Here is a 23,926-nt window from a genome sequence, read left to right on the forward strand (position 1 = left end):
CACACCAATGTCATTGGGGAGTTCTGCCAAAGTTGGGTTCTAGATCGCCTCGCCATGATTGATCCATGGCAAATCCATGTATCGGGGATCCATGGCAAATCCATGTATCGGGGATCCATCCCCTCAATTGTAAGGTGTTCCTGAATTTCAGGTCTGGATCTCCAATATTGATTGTAGCATAATCGACAAGGACATTTAACTTTGTTGTCAACTGAATGGTTTAGGAAACAAGTATCTAGGAAATCCGTGAGGTGAGTCTGATAATCATTGCTCAAGCGGTGAAGCTTGACCCAACCCTTATTAATCATTGATAAACCTGAATGAAGAACTCGATGAGTTATGAAGCACGTACAATCCCTGGTTGATACACTCTAGCACGCCTGGAGTATAAAAATCAGTCTATCCACCTCTAATCTGCCCCATTATGAGTTACATCATTGTACACCAAATCACCACTTGGCCTGTAGTGTTCCTGAAAATGAAGTGCAAATATATTGTTGTCAGTTGGAATGAGTACACGAACCTTGAATGATAAGCTATATATTGACTGCTAACTGAATATTGAAACCAACTAACTAAATCTCTAACAAAACAACAAAATGGGGTAAGAGCACCTATAGTGTATAGACTAACTAGAAGAACTAATAACCACAATCACTGAAAAAACAGACACGCCTCTGATTCAGCAAAGACATGAATCAGAGGAACGGACTTCCACCTTCAGGACATGACCTCCATGACGCACACAAAACCCTGAGGCTCGGGCCTCCTAATTGAGGTCCGTTCCTACATAAACCTCCAGCAATTTGCACATTTTACATCATTATCCTCAACACAACTAATACATTCAAACCTACTGCAAGCTTAACACAAGAGACAGTTATGCCATTTAAAGTCTTAATATAAGGACAAAGAATAAGCTTGTTGGTAACAGAGCAAGACTTGGAAATTGTATCATTACTGATTATCATATTTTGCAAATATCGCTTACCCGATTGTTGGAAGCTTCAGAACTTCCACAGTCGGACCAACGCAGAACTAAATTATACGGAACAAAGCCGACCCCTCTGGTTTGGGTAGCAGGTGCAAGCTCATTCACGCACAGCCGAAGCACAAAGAGGAACCACAATTTTTGAAAAAACCCAGGTCCAGGTGCCACTAACATGAATCACTGTAGCCATAGAAGCAAAAAAACCCCATGAATTCCCCCCACCCATCGATGCACCATCAGTGGTAGGATGGAACCCCAGTTATTGGGCGATAACCAACCCCAAGGGAACCCACTTTCCGATGGTGACTGGAGGAGGAGCAACCCCTTAATTTGGGGATTTGAGCCGATCGACACTTTCCGGCGTGACCATTGACACCCACCGATGCTGGATCCCGTTTGGGTTGGGGGTGGGAAGAAAGAGATGCTGCCACAAGGGAACCCCAGTATCTTGGTTTAGCAAGTAGGAGCAACCAGACAAAATATTGAACGCCCTTTTTAACTCCTTTTTTTAGTCCTTAAATGAATGGACCCCCTTTTATTACTTTAAATTAATGGGCTGCCACTGTGTTATCAACGAATCAGAAGCAAAGTTGGATATGAATTCACTGTTGCTTTCTGACATATTAATGTGGCCACTAACGTTAATTATTGGTGAACACCGTCCTTAGCAATTGGCACGCCCCCAACTTTAGTTGCCTTCATTGGAGGCCTTTGGCCAAAATTGTGGTAGTGAAGCACTACTAGGAAGTACCCCATTAGATATCACTACATAGATATCAGTTTTAACAAAATTGATATAGTAGAAGTTTTTTATATCAGTTAGATTTTTAGTTTTTTAAAACTGATTTATAAATACATTTATATATTGCCACATTTTTAAATCTGATATCTAATTTTTCGGTATAATTTATTATTCTGTAAAAACCGATATCTAAATCCTTACTGATATCTTTGTTTCAGCTAAAAAAAATAAAATAAAAATTTGAAGACTATTACTTAAATTTTTGGACTAATTTCCAAATACTTGAACCCGATACCCTCCTCTCTCAAACACAAACACTCTCAAACTTTACTCACCCCAAGCTCTCTCTCTCTCACACCCTCACTGATCGAGACCACACTCACCACCCTCGTTCTCTTCAACCTCCGAATCCAATCGCAGAGACAGAGATCGACATAGACAGATGGAGAGAGAGAAGAATAGCCATGGACGATAGCTGTGCGGTGTGCGGTCTGCTCCCCCTGCGTCGCTCGCTTTCGCTTCATCTGCCAAGACCGCCGATGCTGCATCTTCAAGTCCGAGCCAGCGAAAGAGAAAGAGAGAGCGCGCGGGAGGGAGGGAGAGAGAGAGAGAGAGAGAGCGCGCGCGACAAGGAAGGTCAGGTTAGGGTTTTGAAAATCTCAGAAATTGATGGATTGATTGCACAAGGTTAATGAGCAGTGGGTAAATTGAAGAAATTTTATGCCCTAGTTTTCGCTTTTCTTTACTTATAATCCTCCAATTTTGTTTAAGCTACAGCCGAATTAAAAACTATTAAGTTTCTATTCTAATAGCACTCTTTCTTCTTGCTCATATAGTAATTTGGGCCAGAATTACCTTAGTGGTTCAATACCACGTGAATGGAATTCTACAGAGTTGGAAATTCTGTAAGTGCCTTCTAGACTTATGCTTGATGTTGCCAATAAATTCTCATGTCAATAGTTGAACTAATGTAATGTCCCAGAGCAGGGTTCTCAGTGTGAACAACTTATCAGGACCTATCCCTGGCTATTTGGGAAGCATAACTACTCTCCGAGCCTTGTATGTTTTGAATCTTTCTTACATTGCTTTGATCTTGATGTACCAATTGGTTTGGGTTGGCTGTGACCTTCACTAGGCTACGCTTTCAGGGCCTTGGAGAGCAACTTATTAATTCATGCCTGTAAGATTCACTGAATTGTCACTTGATAAACTTTCTTCCGTGTTCCCAATATCATATGAATCAATGACTTCTAATTTTACCTTTTTTTCCTCTCTTGCAGAGATCTTAGCTTCAACAGACTGGAAGGGAGCATTCCAAATCTTGCAAATATAATGAAATTGGCCACAATGTAAGGAATGTAAATTCATAATGGTAGCTAGCTCACATAGGGATATATAGGGGCCTTTCCCTTGGTTTCTACATGTATCACAATCAAATTTTGAAGTTTTCCTATTGATTCTAATATGGCAGCCTAGTTTTGGATAGTGAGACATTCTAACCAAATGAGAATATGAGTACAATATTTTTTCATGTACCAAGAAAAAAAGAGAATATGGTTACAATTAGGATTCATCTAGACTCTCTCCCTAGGAATCATAGCTGTACCAAGGATGGGCCTATAGTTTCCACACTTGAGAGCTTGGATGGTGCATTGTGACATTAAATTATTTTTTGGAATTTTAAATTTCCCTTCTTTCTGTGTAACCTTTTGAATCAGTATTTATATAGATAAATGTTTATTCACGTCTGTTTATATTGCTCACTGATCAGATATCTGACACGTAACTTGCTTAGTGGGCTTCCAGAGTGGATAAAAAATAGAGACAGTCGCTAGTATGTTTCTTCATCCTAAAACCTTACACATATTTTCTGCTTCAGCTTTTTCATTTACTCGGATCGTATGCATACTATTGTCATTTACTTGGAATTCCTGTTAATGTGGAACTTCATGTTTGTGTGCAGCAATATAGATCTTTCTTACAATAATTTTTCTGGGAGCTCTGTTCCAACAACTTGTCGAGAGACCTTGTAAGAGTTGACTCTTTCTCTATTTCCTCTTCTTTTTCTTAACCTTCTTGAGATAAACTTACTTTACTTTCTTTGACTAACTAGATATATGAAAGTAACTAGTTTTGTTGTTTCATCAGCAATTTGTTCAGAAGTTTTTCCAGACAGAACAACACGTAAGCTTCTAACTTAATGAATTATATTCCACTTTTCACTTCTCCTCATTAATTTTGCATGAGCTAATGCCTTTTTTTTTTTTTTGTTTTTGTTTTTTTTTTTTTTTGTATAATGTAGTATACTTAGCAATTGCCTCAGTTCATGTTCAAAAGGTAATTAAATCTGTTGTAGAATCAAACCTCAGTGTACACTTTTGTGCCCATATAATATGAAAGGGCTATAAAATATTTTCTTAAGTTAATTTGTCTTATACTTTTTGTATGCTGTTTTCTCTGTATAGATCAGTATTCGTTGCATCTTAATTGTGGTGGAAAACCAACTACCATTGGACGCATCAAGTATGATGGAGATGAAACCTCAGGAGGTGCAGCAAAATTTGTTCAGAGCTCAGCAAATTGGGGATTTAGTAGTACTGGTGATTTTTCGGATATTTGGAGTTCTACCAAAGACTATATAGCGAATAATATTTCCACACTCAAAATGAACAACTCTGAACTGTACAGAACTGCCCGACTTTCTCCTCTTTCTCTCACATATTATGCCCGTTGCTTAGCAAATGGAAATTACACTGTGAAACTACACTTTGCGGAAATAGTCCTCAGAGACAACAGGTCTTATTATGGTGTTGGAAGACGAATGTTTGATGTTTATATCCAGGTAGTAATTTTTATGTTCACCATGGATGAGATAAATTGGAAATTTTATGTTTACTTACTTTTTACCTTTTAAATCATTTGGATAAATTTAACTGTTCTCCAGTTTTTTTATTTTGTCTCGCAAAACATAACCACCTATCCACGTAGACTTTCTTCCTCTAATTTCCTTATATATTTCGTGATCATTCCCCTTCTTTCTTATTTTTCCACTCAAATAATTAATTATAGTTATTTATTACAGGAAAAACGGGTATTGAAGGATTTTGATATTGAAAATGAAGCACAAGGGGTTGATAAGGAAGAAATTCAGGTATTTAAAGCAGTTGTTACTGTTAAGACTTTAGAGATCCGCTTTCAGTGGGCTGGGAAAGGGACAACTAATGTTCCAACAAGAGGAACATATGGTTCTCTTATATCAGCTATCTCTGTGGAGTCTGGTAAGTAAGTTATAAGTTTTCTTTTTATACTATGCTATAGTAATACATGGTTTTCTTATGACCACTGTTCTTGGATCTTATTTCACTTCTAGATTTCAAGCCGCCTGATGATAGCAAAAAGAAGATATTCATTGTGATTGGAGTTGTTTTAGCGTTATGCCTTATTTTAATGACTTTTGGCATTCTTTGGTTGAAAGGCTGTTTGGGAAGCAAGTCATCTAGGGAACAAGGTACAGTTAACCTGTTTGGTTTAAAGGGGCTTAATGTCGATCCTTGATGTAAACCTGTTATAAATAGAAATTCATTTTTTGTTCTACAACTAGTGCTGCACTAGTTACCCCACTTACTCCTTTCTTTTCTAAGAACTCTTCATAAACTATTTCTTATTTGAATTGTCTCTTCTAGTTGCTTAATCTTTCCTAGTGTTATTCTTTCCAATGTTGTTTAACAAGCCAAAAGGCCACCAAACTCCCAGTTAAGAAGCAGTTCAATATACTAACCTTGTAACATGCATGGACAGATCTGAAAGGATTAGATCTGCAAACTGGTTTCTTTAGATATAAACAAATTAAAGCTGCCACTAACAACTTTGATGCTGCAAACAAGCTTGGGGAAGGCGGCTTTGGAGCTGTTTACAAGGTATGCTATAACTCCTTTTTGTTTCCCTATATTTGTAAGTACTTTTCTTCTTGTTTTTGTTTTTGTTTTTTCTATGCTTTGGTCTATGGTACTTATGGATGCCCACATTCATCAAATGTATTATATTACAAATTGCAGGGCGAATTATTAGATGGTACTATAATCGCAGTTAAGAAACTTTCTTCAAAATCAAAGCAAGGAAATCGTGAATTTGTGAATGAGATAGGCATGATTTCTGCTTTACAGCACCCAAATCTTGTTAAACTGTACGGATGTTGCATTGAAGGAAATCAGTTATTGTTGGTGTATGAATACATGGAGAACAACAGCCTTGCACATACTTTGTTTGGTAAGATCTTCAACACATATGTTCAGTACATGCAAAAGTACAAGTGGAAACTCGATTTCATTTTTTGGGACTATTCTCCACTTGACATGGTCATCTAGCTTTGTCTACATTTGATCAGGAAAATGAATTTAATTATTTAGAATCACATTGTTTGGCTAGGGGAATGATTTGTCTACATGGTCATCGTTTGGACCTTTTGTTTAGGGGAATGATTTTTAATATGTGATGTAATGGAGATGGCAGGCTGATAGGTCTAGTATGTTTTGGTCAACAAGTTTGGAACACTTGAGTATTTTATGGTATGTAATGGTTGACTTACAATATATAAATATGCAATTGGTTGTGGTTAGAAGTTTTTTTAGTGTTGCTAGCTGCTTTGGTCCTATGACAATTTTCAACTATGTGTGGATAATGTGCCAATGTGATGAGTTCTTTTAATAATTGCAGGCTTTTGAGGAAGTTGAGCTCCCTAGGCTAAAGAAAGAGACCCCAAGTATTACACTCTCAATAAAAGGACATGATATGGAAACTGTGGAAGTAATCTTCAGAATTTTATGGACTAAGGAATATTACTGTATAGTTAGGTAACTTTTATCTATGTAAATGAATCCTTTTAATTTTGCTTATATTAAATCTGTATTGGTTTTGGATAATAATTATCTATTAGTCATAGGTGTGCATAATTTAGAACTAGTCATATATGCCTTGTATTTTGTGTAGATTTTTGAAGTTGCTTAGGGGGTTATATATGGATTATGGTTATCCCTACTTGTAGAGGGATTTGTAATTCTTTTTTGTTAACTTGAATATGGGTTGAAATTGGATGTTGGAAATGTATGAGAATGTTGGATGAAATTTATGGAAGCATTTAAATTGCACAAATTGGCAGGAAAAATTAATATCTAACAACCCATTTTATTTTATTTTTTTTAATTCAAAAACATTTACAATATCAGTTAAACACTGATATCTAATGCATATTAAATCTGATATTTATAAAGGTATATACATCGAAATAACAAATAATACCGATATATAATGTTATTTTTATTTCACATTCTAACTCAAACATGATGTTTAAGAGACTTATAATATCTAAAACAACGAACAAACAGATATCTAATGTGTACATATATATCGGTTTTAGTTACAAATTCGATGTGTTAAAAATATTATATATCGCTTTGATAAAAAAAGTGATGTAACAACCTACCAAATATATCTTTTTATGAGTTTATAATATCGAAAAATATAACCAAACAGATATGTAATATACCTTTTAATGTCAGTTCTTGAAAAAATAATGATATTGAAAGTATATTACATATCGGAATCCGTTCATTTAGAAATCGAAAACTTGAAAAATCGATATATATTATTTATTAACAATATCGGATATTTAACAAATAGGATGTCTAATTTGATATAGACATCGGCCCAAAACTGATATTGAAAATAGGGTACATTAGATATCACGTCTGCCCTTATCGGTCGCAAACCTAATAGACATCGGTGTTCCACTGATATCTAATGGGGTACTTCCTAGTAGTGAAGGGAGCTTGTAGCTCCAGTAGTTGTGACTATCGATCTACCACCACACACCCAATTCCAAAATCTAAATCCTATCTCACCCTTTGGCCTTCTTTATAACAAAACATATGTATAATTTACAAACATAACATATAAATTTAATGGTCTTGTGGTATTTCTCTTCCCAATACTGGGAGAGGTTCTAAGTGCGAATCCCCCTTTCCTGTTGATCAAAAAAAAAAAAAAAAAAACAGAACAAAACAGAACAAAACAAAACCTAATCAAGAGATATATATATATATATATAGGAGTGCTCTAAAGTTAACTGGTTAATTAATTAGCACTTCGTTGATAAAAAAACAAAACAAAACTGAATCAAGAAATATATATATATACAGGCCCATTTAAGTAAGGATGTCCTTACTTTAAGAAAAGTAAGAACATCTTCTCTGTGTAACACCTCGTTATGCAGTTCGATGATCAGAACGGTTCATTTTTTAGGTTCCTTCTCAAGGGTCATCCCTGTAAAAAATCAACCAAGTTGGTAATTGTTTGGTCATCTAAACTATGCAGACAAATATAATCCGTCAGATAAAATTGAAATGATGTTTGCTATAATAAACTGGCTAAACAGTTTTCGATCTGCCTGATTTTTTGCAAGGGTGACCTTTGAATGAAATTCTAAAATATAGACAATTTCAATCATTAAATTGTAGGTCCAAAGAGGATGTTCTTATTTTTCTTAAAGTAAGGACATCCTTACTTGAAAATTTCTCTATATATATGTATACTAGTTTCTTGACACGCGCATCACATTTCAATTTACTTCTTTACCGTATATTAAGTCCTGATAGTTTTATACCTCTCACCTCTCTCAACATTTTAATTATAAGGTGGAAGGGAGTTGTTTCCTTAATCTTTAAATTTTATTTTAATGGTTACATTTTACAAATTTACCCTCATTTATTCGACTATTTTTAAGTAAATTTTTTGTTTAATGAAGAGTAGTTTATGTAATCTCATTTTTGGTAAAGCTTGTAACACTAGACGCTCCTTCTAGCTTGATAATAGTATAGTTATACAGGCCCCTTCCACTAAGGGTTCCCTCAAATAATCTTTTTTAAAGGATCTCTCATGGGACCCGTTTTACATTGTATTTCAACAATCTCAACTATCTATGTTGAGGTCTCTATTAAAAGATCGTCTAATTAAACAAACCGAAAACCATTAATATGTCTAACTTTGATCAAATAAATAGACGAACATAATTTTTTCGATAAACACCTGAAATGACGACTATTTAATCAATAGTAAAATAATTCCGATTTACCTAATTTTTTGCAAGGATAATCCTTCAATAGAAATTTCAAAAATAGATGGTTTCAATCATCAAAATACAGTGTGGAGTGGACCCCACAAGAGATCCCTTAATAATCTTATTTAAGGGATCTCACATACATTTTGAAGGGTACATGCAGGCCCATCAAAATATTATCCATAATGAGGTATCACTTGTAAGATCCACTTTGCATTGTTGTTCAATGATCTCATAATCGTTTATTTTTTAAGTCTTTATTCAATGATACCCATGCAAAAAATTAGATAAATAAAAAATCATTAAGACATATAATTATGATTGAACAAATAGCCGAACAAATTGATTTTGGAAAAGACTTGAAATCATGACAATTTAATGATTCGGTCAAACAATTTCCAATTTATATAATTTTTTGTAGGGATGATCCTTACAATGAGACTTAAAAAATAAACAATTATGATCATTGTAAAGAGAAATACCACTAAACTAATAACTAGTTGGTATGCCACTATTTAAATAAATTTTTTTTTTTTTTTTGGGGACAAATAAACATATTTTTAAAATAACATTTATAACCTAAGTTGAAAAGGAAAATAAATTAAACAAATTAATTTGAACCCTTCGACCATTAAAGTAACCCAAAGTGTATGTATCCTAAAAACCTTAAAGTGTATATTAACTCTGAAACATCAAATATGTCCATACACATAAAACTGCAAAAGCAATGGAGGAAAATCATTTTGAAATACGTACCATGCATAATAATATTGGGATGGATAAGTCTTATCCAAGTTGTAGTGCAAGCACAAGATAGTAAGATACTCCTCCCTCTCCTTCATTTCTCTCCCATGATCTCATCCCACCTTCTTCAGATCATGATATATTAAAGTTCTTTAAGCTTTGCCCTGAAATGTATAACTACCTTCCTTTCTTGGAAAAGTACAACCCTGAATATATGCATTGTCTAATTGAGCATGCTCTAGCATGTATAACCCATGAAGATTACAATACATGTTTGAAAAATCATTCCCAACATTGTACTAAAGAACATCATCCATGAGAAAACTTTGGATTCGGTATGAATATTCATACTCTACTCTTTCTTCATAGAAACAAATTCAAACATATTACCATGCATACATATGTATACATCACATTTTTATAATTCCTAGAATTATATACTTCAAATGGATTTTAAATTCTATCACTTATTTCCTATAAAATATATGAAATAAATAAATGGACATTTTTCTTCCCAACATTAATTTTTCCAATATTTTATACAAAGTTCTAATATTTTTCATATTCTATACAAAGTTTAATTTGTTAAATTCCATATTAACATTTTTTTTAATTATCATTATTAAACATATGTCTACTATTAACTTTCCGCTGTATCTTCATGGAATGGGTGAAATTTACTCCAGCATACCTGCAATCTGCTGTGACTCTGTGAGTATGTTTGAGAGCTAAAAGTTGCTACAGTTTGTTTGTAATATATATATTATTATATTATATTATAATATGTTATTTTCTTGTTAGTTTGTGAGGTTATGCTAGGCTAATTATATTAAGAGTCAGTAACTTAGTTGGAGCTTTATTTGGATATCTCGTGATCGAGCTTCTTAAAGTTCGAATAGCAAGCTTCTAATGGAGACGTATGCTTTGAAGAGAAAATTTGTGCTTTTTTGCGAGCTGATTGGAATTAGTTTATTGTGGGCATTTCTTGCTCCAGATGCGTGTGCAAGCTACTTGCAGATGCATATATATTCATCTGCATCAGCTTGCAGATGCAGATGCATAAGCTTGCTTACTGCATTTTCCAATAAAAGATCTTGGTATATGCTTACTTACAGATGCACCTGATAGAATTAGAGCATCCAATCCAAAATCAATTGGTAATAGGTGGAAAGGCCCAAGACTTATAAGCACATATCAACACGCCCCCGCACCTGTGGCGAGATTTTTTGAGCCTTACACGTGAACAAATTGTATTGGGTGACGTGGGAGCACGTATGGCCGTTGGGCCTTACACGCGAATAACCAAGCTCTGATACCATGATAGAATTAGAGCATCCAACCCAAAACCAATTGGCAGTGGGTGGAGAGGCCCAAGACTTATAAGCACATATGCTAAGCCTTAGTTTTCCGATGTGGGACATTGCTCCACATTACTCTCAACAGCACCGTCTGTTTACTTACAGATGTAGATGCATATGATGTTTTTTAATATGGTTTGAGTTTTTTTTTTTTTTAAATAATTATTGTTTTATGTAGATGCATATGATGCTTCTTTGATGTTGTTTGAAACATTTAAAAAGAAAAAAAAAAAAAAAAAAAACTCGGTGAACAGTAAACGCGTGAACAGTAGCAGGTTTTTAAAAATTTGGCCCTAAGCTTAAGTCTTGGGCCAGTTGGGTTTAGGCTTAATAATCTTTCTTATTTTGTGATACAATTTAAAACACTTAAAAAATAAAGTGTAACTCTACAATATATTACATTATAACAAAATAAAATGTAACTCTGTGATAGTTACATATAGCGTCAGGAAAAAAGTTTAGTTTTAAGTCATTCCGTGTGTCTTGAAAATAAATAAATTTTTTATATGAGTTTATGAGTAAAACTTACAATTTTTTGTTACTTTATTCGAATTTACTTAAATATATTCATAGTCATGATCAAAGATTAAATTATATATTGTAACTTTTTCTTTCAGCTGCCCATGAGCACATGAAAATTTAGACCGCTTACTAAATATAATAATCTGCGTTGAACTGAGAGAACCACACCCCTCCCCGGGCAATGAGTTTCTACCAGGACTGCTCAAATCGGCGTTAACTAAGAGAAACCCCCCCTCCCCCCAATGAGTTTCTATCACTGCTCATATCTGCTCACCAACCAACCTAGCTCACCAATTTTAATCAGCTCATCATCATTCTATTTAATTATTTATGGTTCCTATTTTTCTACAAAATAATTGACATGACCACAGCTGTGGCCAACAGAAGTATTAAATTACTAATAATAAAAAAATGTTAATTTCAATATTGGTCTTTAAATTATACCCTTTTTTACCTTGGTTTTGCAAAGTAAATTTAAAAATTTTATAGTCTATGGATTATTTTAGAATTTTTCTCAAAAGCTGAGGTGGTAATCGTGTGTCGTATTTTATGTGCTTATATAAATAGAAGAATAATAAAAAAAAAATTATATTAAGAAATATAATAAAATATAAAAATTATATTAAGAAATATAATAAGCAATAAAAAATGTTATTTCATGTCATTATACGATGCTAAAACCAAAGCCTACTGCGGAATCAGAATTAAAAACTAAGCATAGTATATATCTGATGAGATCAAAAGGGGTTTATTGTGTTGAAAAAAAAAAAAAAAAAAAAGAGAAGAAAAAATGGGTTTATTGTAACTAGAATATTATCATATAAGTTGGTGTAATAACTAATAAGGGAAAGGTATTATTAGGTGCACGAAATCTTTTTTATTTTATTTGGGAGGAGGGAGATTGAATTTGGGTGCAAAATGAGAATGTAATTTCACAAACCTTACAATTGGACTATCCAACAACTACGTGCACAAAATCTTCGTTAATTTCTTAGGCTTCCAGAGACATGCAATATGACATATTGGCATGTGTGTCGTTTACGCTATTATTAATCATATGTATTTTTGTGACTGTTGGCAACAATGCATGCTTTGGCTTTTTGCATACTAATTTTCTAATTCCTAAGTCATATTCACAGTCACATCCAAGAGTAAGAATCACAACAACGCTCCTTATGTCCTCTAGCCCAAAACACAAATTTTTTGTAAGAAGGATTATGGACAGTCGAATTGTAATGCGAAATGAGGCTTAAAAAAGATATATTAAATAATCTGTTTAGAATTTATTGGATCATCTCTATATAAAAAAAATAAAAATAAAAAAAGACAAATTGACTAACTTGATTTAGAATTTGACTAACTGGGTTTTTCTTGTTGGGATTGATCTATTGGATTGATCTATTATGTTTTCTGAGTTTCCGGGTTTTGATCTATTCGATTGATCTATTATTTTGGTGTGATTGTCAATGGCGTGATTGCTTCAAATTGATCTATTATTTTGGATTTCCATGGATGCCTCTGCTTGTCAATGGCGTGATTGCTGGGATCTATCTACTAATGGATGCGTAAATGAGAAGGTTTATAATGGTGGCGTCAATGGCGTGATTGCTGGTCAGATCAGATGGTGTACAAGGAAATGGAGAGATGCAATGTCATTTTGATAGCATTTTTCTAATAAAAAAAAAAATCAATTATTTTAGACTTTAAAACTATGGAAAATTTGATGAATAAATATTAACCCTTCAAACTATATTAAAAAGGTTTAATATATGTTTTAAAAATAATTATAACTTTGTTGATGCACTAAAAATAGGATAATGTTATTTTGTTTATTCAATTTATTAATTCGACACAGCACCAAATAAAGAATAATATTTAATTCATTTTACTTTAATTCAATACTAACTAATATAATTCATAAAAATAATCTAATTCAATACAGTTTGTTTAACGTGGCAAACATAGCCTAAAGGCTGAAAATTCTCTATTTATTCTACCTAGGTGCAGCTAACTAAGGAAAAAAAAAAACATATAGATAATAAAAGCTGTAAAATGAAGGCTTCATTAAATATAGGAGAACAACAGTAGGGTTTTTGGGCTGGTGTGGGACACTTGTCGCAGCACAAAAGGCTGGGAGGAGAGAGAGAGAGGAGAGAAAACAACACATAAGCAGCTGGAGGCAGCTGTGATTGGACAGCTATCGCGCACAGAGAGGCTGGGAGGAGAAAAGGCTGCAGGCGTGAGCGGCTTGGAGCTGGGCGGAAGAAAGAGAGAAAGAAGGAGTGCGGCTGGGCGGCTCGGCGAGGCGGCTTAGGAGCTGGCTGGTGGCTCACGTGGGTTGGTGATATGTGGAAGGGAGAGGAAGAGGAGGAAGCTGCTGGGAAGCTTCCTCCCCCTATGTCCGTTCGGCTTCCAGCAGCGGGCTGGGTTTCCATCTTTTTTGGGTTTTTTCTTCTTTTTCTTTTCTTCTTTCATTCTTCTCTTCCTTTTGGGCTGGGCTCTCTTATTTCTCTTCTTCTAATAAACCTACAAAATAAAAAGGATAATTAATACTAAAACCTTAAACTAATTTAATCTAGATAACACAAATAAAACCTAATAAAATTTAAGAAATAAAACTAGAATTAAAAAAATTCTAAAATTTAGCTAAACAATTACAATAGATTATTAAAAGGGAAGAACTAAAATGTACGTATAGTTTAGAGGTGAAATAAATATTCTAAAATGAGCTCAACAATTAGTATATATATCGAGTTCACATGCATGGTATGAGGACATTGAAACAAGATCAAAAAGGAGAAGAAAAGAAGGAATATATGTAGTTTAATTAGTAAAGTGTTGGACTATGAAAGTGCCTTTGAGTTTAAATCATACCTCACCAACTACGCACATATATATATATATATCTAGAAGCCTTTTGGTGCATGGTCGACAAACATATATATGATGATCGATCAGGACCAGGGAAAGTGCGAAGTCACTAATTTCAAATTAAGAGAGTGCTTCTAGAAGGGTATTCCACAGATGGCAGATGAGTTTCATAGAGTTCAGAAACTAATATTAGACTGCAAGTAAAATCGTGCATGTGGCAAGTCAATAATGCATGCATGTATATTTTAAAGAATATTGAAAGGAAAGCGCACGAAATTTTAGAAATATATTACATCTGCGTTGAACAAAAAGAAGTTCCCGCGTGAGTTTCTAGCCACCAACCTCACCAACGAATCAGCATCGACATTTAATATTAATGGATCTCTTTCTCACTACGCAGGAATTGAAAACGACGACACCTGTGAACAACAAAAGTACTTAAAAAATATTATTCACATGCTATAAAAGTAGCATGTACCATACCATTTTGTATATCCCTCAGTTTTCTCTTCTTTTCTCTTTGTAAGTAGAGAAAATTGTATAATCCCAGTACTAATTAGTGAAATGAGTTCCCTATCTGTGCCTAAGCAGCTTCCCACCATCAACTTCTCCATGGAAGACTTGAAGCCTGGTTCAAGTAGCTGGCTTTCCACCTCCAAACAAGTCCGCCATGCACTTGAAGAGTACGGCTGTTTCGTGGCATTTTATGATAAAATCTCTGCACAACTTTTGGACGACATCTTTGGCCAGTCCAAAGATTTGTTTGAGGTTCCCATAGAAAACAAAGTGAAGAATACAAGTGAGGAACCATATCGTGGGTATATTGGACCAAACCCTCTCATACCACTCTACGAAGGCATAGCCATTGATAATGTAACTGTCCCTCAAGAAACTCAAAAGTTCAGGGATCTCATGTGGCCTCATGGAAAGAAAAACTTCTGGTAATTAATAATTGATTAATATACTATAGTACTATGTAACTATGTTGTTTAATTATCATTACTTATTATATTCTTCATATATTAATCTAATTATTACTAGTTTTGGTGTTGGTTTGCAGTGAAATCACAAATTCCTTTTCACAGTTGTTGGCGGCTTTGAAACACACGGTGGAACAAATGCTATTCGAAAGCTTTGGCGCAGGGAAGCAATATGAGTCTGTTGCTCGCTCCAACAGTCACCTTCTTCGATTCCTCAAGTACAAGACACCCGAAGACATCGATAAACACAGGGAACGAGCAGACAGTGATACTATCATAAGGTTTCCAAGCCATACAGACAAGAACTTCACAACCATAGTTGTTCAGCATGATGTTGCTGGCTTGGAGGTAAAAACCAAAGACGGCGATTGGATTAGCGTTGAGTCATCACCTTCACAATTCCTATACATGGCAGGCGATGGACTACAGGTGGATCTCACTTCTATTAAAGATATAGTAAAACAATGTGTTACTGACTATACTCGTTTCCATAATTAAAATGAAATAAAATAAAATTTGTTTGATTTTTGTCTATTAGGTATGGAGCAATGACAGAGTAAAAGCTTGCCACCATCGAGTGAAGCATTGCGGGAACAAGGCCAGATACTCACTTGGGTTGTTCACATGGAATAATGGGGTTGTACAAGTACCAGAAGAACTGGTGGATGAGAGGCACCCACTGCAGTACAAGCCATTTGATAGTCGTGGGTTTATACGATTCTATAGTACTATTCCCGAGGCCAAGAAGGCAGAGTCTCCGATCAAAGCCTACTGCGGAATCGGAGTTAATTAAAACCTAAGACATATAAGATCGAGCTTAATTTGTTGTAGTTATGATATTAAGTTGGTGTAGTAATTACTATTAGGTGGAAGGAATCTTTGTTAATTTCCTTTGCTTCCAGATACATGTAATATGGCATATCGGCACATGTGCTGTTATTGACTATTTTGTGTTACATATTTCATGGTTGCTTCCTTTGCAATCAGTATGATATATACTTCCAAATGATGTAATATATAGTCCATATCTATGTCATACAGAATTCAATACTTTAATTTTCTTCACGAGTGATATGCCCGGCCATATCTATGTGATTTGTTACCGATAAGGACTCGTACGTTACCAATTCAGAATCCGGCCATATCTATGTCATAAAGAATTCAATACTTTTCTGTCTCCTTTTTCACTTTCATTTGCTTTTTAACTGATAAGGACTTGAGAACTTTTGTTCTTATTCAGAGACTTGCACCATATTGGACACGAGATCTATGTGCCTTAGTTTAATGTAGCACAATTATTTTGCATACATCACTATTTTTTTGTCAAATCATATTAATATTATTTTTTGTGAAATACAATCTTATCCATATGAAATTCAATGGTTTTTTTTTTTTTTTTTCCTATGCTTGATTTACCAGATTTATCATTATTCATAATCACATTTGCATATCATCATCCTCGTTAATATAGTTTGAGGAATCTCAATATCGATCAACAATGGGGATTAATGATATGTAGACACTATATATTCATGAATCTTTTTCTTCCAATATGATAGAATTAGAGCATCCAACCCAAAACCAATTGGCAATGGGTGGAGAGGCCCAAGACTTATAAGCACATATGCTAAGCTCTAGTTTTCCGATGTGGGACATTGCTCCACATTACTCTCAACACGCCCCCGCACGTGTGGCGATATTTTGAGCCTTACACGTGAACAAATTGTATTGGGTGACGTGGGAGCACGTGTGGCCGTTGGGCCTTACACGCGGATAACCAAGCTCTGATACCATGATAGAATTAGAGCATCCAACCCAAAACCAATTGGCAATGGGTGGAGAGGCCCAAGACTTATAAGCACATATGCTAAGCTCTAGTTTTCCGATGTGGGACATTGCTCCACATTACTCTCAACACAATAGACTATTCATGGACTATTGTTGGAAGATAGATGTGGACTTCAAAAATCAATGAATAAGCCAATGACTTGAAATACTAAATTTTTTGACCATTATCAAGGCCATTATCATGGCCATTACAAGGCCAGAATATCAAGGCCATAATCATGAAAAAGTTTGATCAGTCAGATTTTCTTAACAATTTGATCAAGGCCATTAGAATATAGATTCCAATTTGATTCCTTCAAGCCCGTGTAGAACACACTTTCACACTCCAATATCCATATTTTCTTCTAAACCCAACTCAATGGTAATGGCGGACCCAACTCAAACCCCAACAAATGAAAACCCCTTATTCCTCTCACTATTCTCCAAAATGCAAACCCAGGTCTCCAAAACCCAAGCCAAATCCCCTTGCCAGTAGCATCATTAGTGGCAAGGTAGTAGCGTTTTAGGGTTCTAAGATTGGGGCTAAATTTTTCTTTTAGGAGATAACGTACTTTGTTTATGTTTTTTTAATTTGATAATCAAATATTTTTAAATTTAATTTGCAAGATCTTAAGAAAGGTTAAATGAGTCTTTTTAAAAGCTTATGTGGCAAAATGAATTATAAGATGTAAATAACAATATTAAATACTCTGGTTGACATGGAAATTCCATGTTAATAAGGCACAATGAAGGCACCAATTATTAGGACACTCTAGCAATGCCCTTTAAATTATTTTTCCGTAAATTTCTTAAATCATGTCAAAACATACTCTCAACCCTAGCCACCACCCCAAAAGAAAAAAACTCTCCTCTCCTCAACCTCTCCATGGGGGAGGGGTGGCCCTTGTGTTCTCATAAACTGCTCCTCCTCTCGCCCCTCTCGATCTCCTATGTTTTTCTTTTCATTTTTCTGTGTTTTTATTTTTGTCTTTGGGGATACTCTCCTCCCAATAAGTGAGAGCGTTTCCAGCTCTCTCTGCAAGTTTCTCCACCTCTCTTTGTGAGAGGTTTTCTGATTCATTGTCATCTCGGCAATGCGATATGGTTTGTTTTGTGTTTTGATGCTTTTAGGTTTTCTCTGGCGCTTATCACATGGTGTTAGGGATCGAGTCACTATTTTCGCCGGTACCGTCCTTGTTTCCACCGGTTACTACTGTCTGATCCGCCACTTTGAGCTACTGTCAGTCTCGACTTAGAGATGTGGTAGGATCGTGTACTCAAACGCGACTAGTTTGCTAATTCCTACAGTGCCTAGGCTCCGTTTGGTGCTATAATATCTGCTCGATGCCGATGTTATGAGATCTTGGAATTTCTGCGGGCTTTTCTGCTCCACTTCTGTGGGGTTTTGTTTTTTGTAAGCCTTTGGGCTCATATTTTGTATTCTCTTTACCTTTTTGGTTGTTTTAATGCAATGATATGATTTACCCTAAAAAAAAAAAAAAATTGAACTCTAGACAAATTTGGAAAGCCAACTCATAATTTTTTCTGGAGTGTTTGAATAAAAAGGTAAATTAATTTAATCCAGCCACTCAATTTGTTCAAATTCTATCCAACCATTCATACGGTATACATAAATCTAGGTATATAGGAGAGTAATAAAAAAATGGATTATTTATATGATGGAAATGTTTTAAAAAAAAAAAACAGAAAAAACAGGAAAAAAAAAAAAAAAAAAGAGATTCAAAAGATAATTTTATTTTGGGCAATGTTAGAGTAGTGCTCTAATGACATGAAAGTTCCTGTCATTTCAAATATTTAACTTAATTAAATCAATAATGCTAGTTGTCCCACATTTTTTTTCCCACATTTGTATCCCACCTGATGTGTCATTACTTTACTGGAAGGGTATTTCCTTTTTCTTTTTTTGGTTTTATTTTTTAATTTTTAGTGTCCAATGTATGAATGCCATGTAAGATGGTATGAAATTGTGGTATAAAAAATGTGGTAAGTGTAGCATTACTGTAATTAAATGCATGTTATAATTTAGGTTTTGTTTTGTTTTTTTTTTTAAATCCAGTTCAGAATATAGAATAATAGGCTGATCCACTTGAAACGCGTACAACACGGAACCCACGTACTGACCGCTCGACACTATTCGCGCCTAGTGCTCAGCAATTGCATTTTCCGACAGTGGCAATAATTGTCATTGTGCAACGGTGACTATTTGAAACTACATAAAAATAAAAATTATAGATATACCTTATGTCTTTTCGATCTTACATAAACATGTCAAAAATAATGAAACCAACATAAAGAAAATGAAGAAAGAGAATGAATATTGACAATTCCCCCACCCTGCCATTTCTTCATCCTTACCTCACACCATTCTTCTTAGTCTGTGCTGAAAATATAAAGTAAATAAATTAAAAACTCATGAAATTGAAAGATGAATTAGAAGAAGGGATTGGAGGGGTTAGGGATAAGAAATTAATGAATTAGGGCAACTGAATTTTGGAGGAGTAATGGGCCAAACAAAAAATAATTTCAGAGAAGTAATATAGTTTTTTACGAAAAATGATGTGGCAACTAAATAAGTTAATGTGGCAAATAATTAATGATGGGTATAAATTAGATTTGCCACGTCAGATTAGGGAACATAGATTTTGAGCCATAATATGGCACAAAATCATTTCCCTTTTCGTTTATGCCCTCTCCAATGAACCAATGAATACTACTATCTAATTAGGCCTCGTTTGGAATGTGAGACTGGATGAGACTAAGCAATTAAAATGGACAGTTGTCCCTTATTCCATGTTTGGTGAACTTACTAAGAGTATGCGCGAGACTCACACTTGGGACAACGGTCCCAAATAACATGGGATTTCTGTCCCACTAAAATAGTTAACACACTTAACTGAGCAAATATACGAATTTAATCATTTCACAAACAGAATGACTAACTTAGGCGCTAGAGGCCCTTTGAGGAGTAACCTCCCGAGGGGTAGTTAGAGCTCACTTCTTCATTTTGCAGGAAAATTAAAAGACAGTTTGAGAACAATTTTCTGATGTGTACACCTACGGAAATTCGAGCCTCATCAGCAATACTAAAGCAAATCAAAACACAGATCATGAATTATAAATAACAATTAAATAATCAAAGCAGAAAAATAATTAATTATAAATATTTGCAAAATAGAAAATACATATCTTGAAAATCAGAGAAAAGTTTCGACAAATTCTTTACTTGCTTCCACTTTCTTTAGCGAGGAGATCAGTCTCTGCTGCATCGGTGACGACTCAGATATGAACTTGTGTGATATCGGCAGAGGACGATCAAACTCCACTACATCGGCAACGCATCAGATCTGAATTACTCTTGCTGAGGAGGATCATACAGAGAGAAAGAGAAGAAGGAGAGATCGGTGTGTGAGAGAGAGAGAGAGAGAGAGAGAGAGAGAGAGAGAGTGAAACACAAAAGAGGCAGTCACATGAAAGTAAGAGGTGTAGAGATGTTAATAACTGTAGACAATAATAGATTGTCCTTTTAGTTAATAGTCAACATGACTGGTTTTCCACTTAACCATCTTATAATATTTGGACTTATAGGAAATTTATCTTAAAAAAAATGGTGTAAAGAATGATCCTCATTCTAGTTGATTTCATTCAATTCTCCAATTGTCCAAGAAAGAATTGATTGGTAAGGAAGGGAGACCCAAAATAAATGTTTTTTTTTTTAAACTATCACTACTAGAAAAACTTAGGCGACGAGGTTTGAGCGATGCATCTCTTGACAAATTGATTTCGTAACCTTAGGCGATGAAATCTAATTTTGGGCTATGAAATCACTTCGTCGCCTGAGCTCCGTTTTCTTGTAGTATATTGTTATAGGGGAGAAAATCATATCGTCTCAACTAAAACTCTAGATTTCGAAAAAAGAAAAAATAAAAAATGAATTCGTGAATTCAAAGTATCCACCAAATAATCAAAAACTCATTCACAAAAAATCGCCATTGAATTTTTTGTAATAATTTCAAATTGAATAGATTAAGGAAAATGAGAAAAATAATTGTAAATGATTAATTTGTCCACATTGGAGGAATGCTAGCTACCTTCCTCTCTGACCTTCTATCTTATTCTGATCATTAATTCTACAATGTAACCTCATAATCGGCACCGTTCATTTTTTAGGTAACCTTCTAAAGAATCAATCAAATCGAAAATCGTTTGTTTAAAATTATCAAATAAACAGGTGGTTTTGTTAATAGTTAGACTCACCATCTGTTTATATGATAATAGTTACATGAAAAAATAATTTCCAATTTAGGTGAATTTTTTCAAAGATAATCTTTAAAGGGTGATTTAAAAATGAACGATTCAGATTATTGAACTACACTACATAATGAGAATAATAAGAGAGAAAGTTGAAGGGGAAGGTAGCTAGCATCAAGGAATAAAATTTCGAGTTTCGAGGAAATTTCGATGGAAATTTCGAAGATTTTTAAATTTCGACAAAAATTCGACGGAAACGATGAAAATTATTATCAAAATACGGAAATTTTGAATGAAACTTCACAATATGTTTATTTAACATATTATCTACTACATTGATAAAAAACATTGAAAAAAACCAAATTATATGGTAGGTTTCATGTGATATGTGATGAATATAATGCGCGCTGGAGGCAAATACTGTTAATAATGAATTGTGTTGTTTGTGCTTTTTTGGTGTTGTTTGTGTTGCATCCCTGCAATAATGAATTGTTTCACTTCTGGTGGGACACTATTGCATCGCTGCACATTGTGTCCAGGATCCATACCACTAAGGTGGTATTTCAAGCGTGTCACTCCAGCACCCTTCATTACAAGGCCACAATATTTGCATATTGAACCTTGTCTGCCACCCGGTAGTGGATCGGCATGATCCCAAGCTGGATCACGTGATCTCCCTCCACTGGCCATTGAATTCTAAATTCCTAATAACAAAAAGACATACACAGTAACACAAGAACAATAACAATTAACAAGAGAGTTAAATTCTATATTAATATCATATCAGTATATCACCAAGAAATTAATATCATATTAGTTATTAACTTATTACTAATTAATAATTTCATATCATATTGATATTACGGTTATTACCAATTGGCAATTCCATATTACTAATTTGTAATTTCATTTCCATATTACTAATTTTATATTAATTATTAATTTATTACCAACTCTATATTAATTTCACTAATTCTAAATTACCAATTCAGCAATTCCATACATGATACATATTAGATTCATACTATTAACAAATCATACAAATTCCATATTAATTATTAACAAATCATACCAATTCCAATTCCATATCATATCACCACTTTCAACTTCCATATCAATATTTATATATCATACAAATTACACAAATTATACAAATCAAAATCAACCTAAAATTATACAATCAATTCCAAAATTATACGATTAAAGATTCAAAATTAACCTAAAATCATACAAATTATACAAAACAAAGTCAACCCAAAATCATACAATTAATTATAAATCTATATAAATCAAGTAATCAACCCAAGAATATATATCATGTATGTGATTAAAAAAATACTTAACCGACCAACTATATGTGATTTATAAAAATACAGAATAAACTCAAATTTCAGTATTTCACCAACGGACTAACCCCATTATTCAAATTTCAGATCCAAAAATTTCAGATCCAAAAATAATAATTATATGGACTAATATTCATATGCTCATCATCAGCTCATACTTGTGTCTATTACTCTATGTCGATCAGTGGAGGGTATTCTATAATATTCAACATAAACTGATAAACTCAACAATATTTACTCACAAAGTCACAAAGTCACAAAGTCACAATCACACGGTCAAACTCACAAACTCACACAGTCAAAAACGCAGTGGGTTAGAGGTGGCCGGATCGACGCTTCGAGGTGGCCGGATCGACGGATCGACGCTTCGAGGTGGCCGGATCGACGCTTCTGGATGCTTCGAGGTGGCCGGCTGCTTCGAGGTCACAACTCACAACCCACAAATGCAGTGGCTTCGAGGTGGCTGAATCGGCTTCGAGGTGGCCGGATCGAGACCAGTCCAGGTGAGGCGACTAGCAGGAAGGAGAAGGCGGAGGAGAGAGGCTGCAGATCGGGTTTGAGATCGAGGGAGGTGGGCGACGACTGTGCAGGTGAGAAATTAGAATGTGAGGCAATGAGGGTTCGGCTGGGTTTGCTGGGTATTTAAGCGAAGTTTCGTCGAAATTTAGCGAAATTTCGACGAAATTTAAGCGAAATTTCGACGAAATTTGGCTCAAATTAAAAAAAAATTGCCTTTAGTGTATTCGAAATTTCGAATATTTCGCCGAAATATTCCGAAATATGGTCGAATCCGTGGTAAAATTTCGACACCCCTGAAAATCGAAATTTAAACCCTTGGCTAGCATTCCCCTAAAAAAGCTCCTAACGTGTTTGAGGTTTAAAAAGTCCATTTAATTTTTAGGCTTATTTGCACATTTGGCACCTGACTTTAAGATTTTGTCTCAATTTACCCTCTTAAATTGTTTTGTGTCACATAACCCCCTGAACTTTATGTCCGTGTCCCAAATTACCCTATTCCGTCAACTCCATCCTTATCTTCATCTGAAATGCTGAGGTGGCGTGGGTAATATCGTCTTTTCAGCCACATTAGTGCCACATCAGGATCTACTCATCCATTGTGGGCCCCAGAGAGCCAGCACTCAGTAGAAGATGAAAAGTTGAGATT

At 34.6% G+C, this 23,926-nt stretch overlaps 2 protein-coding genes across 2 annotated transcripts; both read left to right on the plus strand.

Moving 5' to 3' along the window:
• The first annotated feature begins 2,368 nt into the window (after positions 1 to 2,368).
• Positions 2,369 to 6,834, plus strand: LOC147299354 (putative leucine-rich repeat receptor-like serine/threonine-protein kinase At3g14840). Its single transcript, XM_086234437.1, has 14 exons — positions 2,369 to 2,638; positions 2,721 to 2,792; positions 2,882 to 2,913; positions 3,014 to 3,082; positions 3,505 to 3,567; positions 3,697 to 3,762; positions 3,882 to 3,917; positions 4,036 to 4,070; positions 4,199 to 4,575; positions 4,816 to 5,011; positions 5,104 to 5,241; positions 5,532 to 5,650; positions 5,789 to 5,999; positions 6,447 to 6,834. The coding sequence occupies exons 1-14, from the start codon at positions 2,612 to 2,614 to the stop codon at positions 6,452 to 6,454; spliced, it is 1,449 nt and encodes a 482-aa protein (XP_086090563.1). The 5' UTR covers positions 2,369 to 2,611; the 3' UTR covers positions 6,455 to 6,834.
• An 8,014-nt stretch (positions 6,835 to 14,848) lies between these two features.
• On the plus strand, positions 14,849 to 16,377 carry LOC147299355 (putative 2-oxoglutarate-dependent dioxygenase AOP1). The gene is made up of 3 exons (XM_086234476.1): positions 14,849 to 15,280; positions 15,400 to 15,748; positions 15,858 to 16,377. The coding sequence occupies exons 1-3, from the start codon at positions 14,904 to 14,906 to the stop codon at positions 16,110 to 16,112; spliced, it is 981 nt and encodes a 326-aa protein (XP_086090602.1). The 5' UTR covers positions 14,849 to 14,903; the 3' UTR covers positions 16,113 to 16,377.
• Positions 16,378 to 23,926: the final 7,549 nt, after the last annotated feature.

The sequence above is a fragment of the Dryas octopetala genome, chromosome 1 (genome assembly GCF_963921425.1).
Source record: "Dryas octopetala chromosome 1, drDryOcto1.1, whole genome shotgun sequence".
NCBI lineage: Eukaryota > Viridiplantae > Streptophyta > Magnoliopsida > Rosales > Rosaceae > Dryas > Dryas octopetala.

Coding starts and splice junctions, on each gene's coding strand:
- LOC147299354 (XM_086234437.1), top strand. CDS start 2,612: ATGGAATTCTACAGAGTTGGAAATTCT. Junction 3,083..3,504: donor ATAATGAAATTGGCCACAAT/GTAAGGAATGTA, acceptor CTCACTGATCAG/ATATCTGACACGTAACTTGC. Junction 5,651..5,788: donor GCTTTGGAGCTGTTTACAAG/GTATGCTATAAC, acceptor TACAAATTGCAG/GGCGAATTATTAGATGGTAC.
- LOC147299355 (XM_086234476.1), top strand. CDS start 14,904: ATGAGTTCCCTATCTGTGCCTAAGCAGCTTCCCACCATCAACTTCTCC. Junction 15,281..15,399: donor CATGGAAAGAAAAACTTCTG/GTAATTAATAAT, acceptor GTTGGTTTGCAG/TGAAATCACAAATTCCTTTT. Junction 15,749..15,857: donor TGGCAGGCGATGGACTACAG/GTGGATCTCACT, acceptor TTTGTCTATTAG/GTATGGAGCAATGACAGAGT.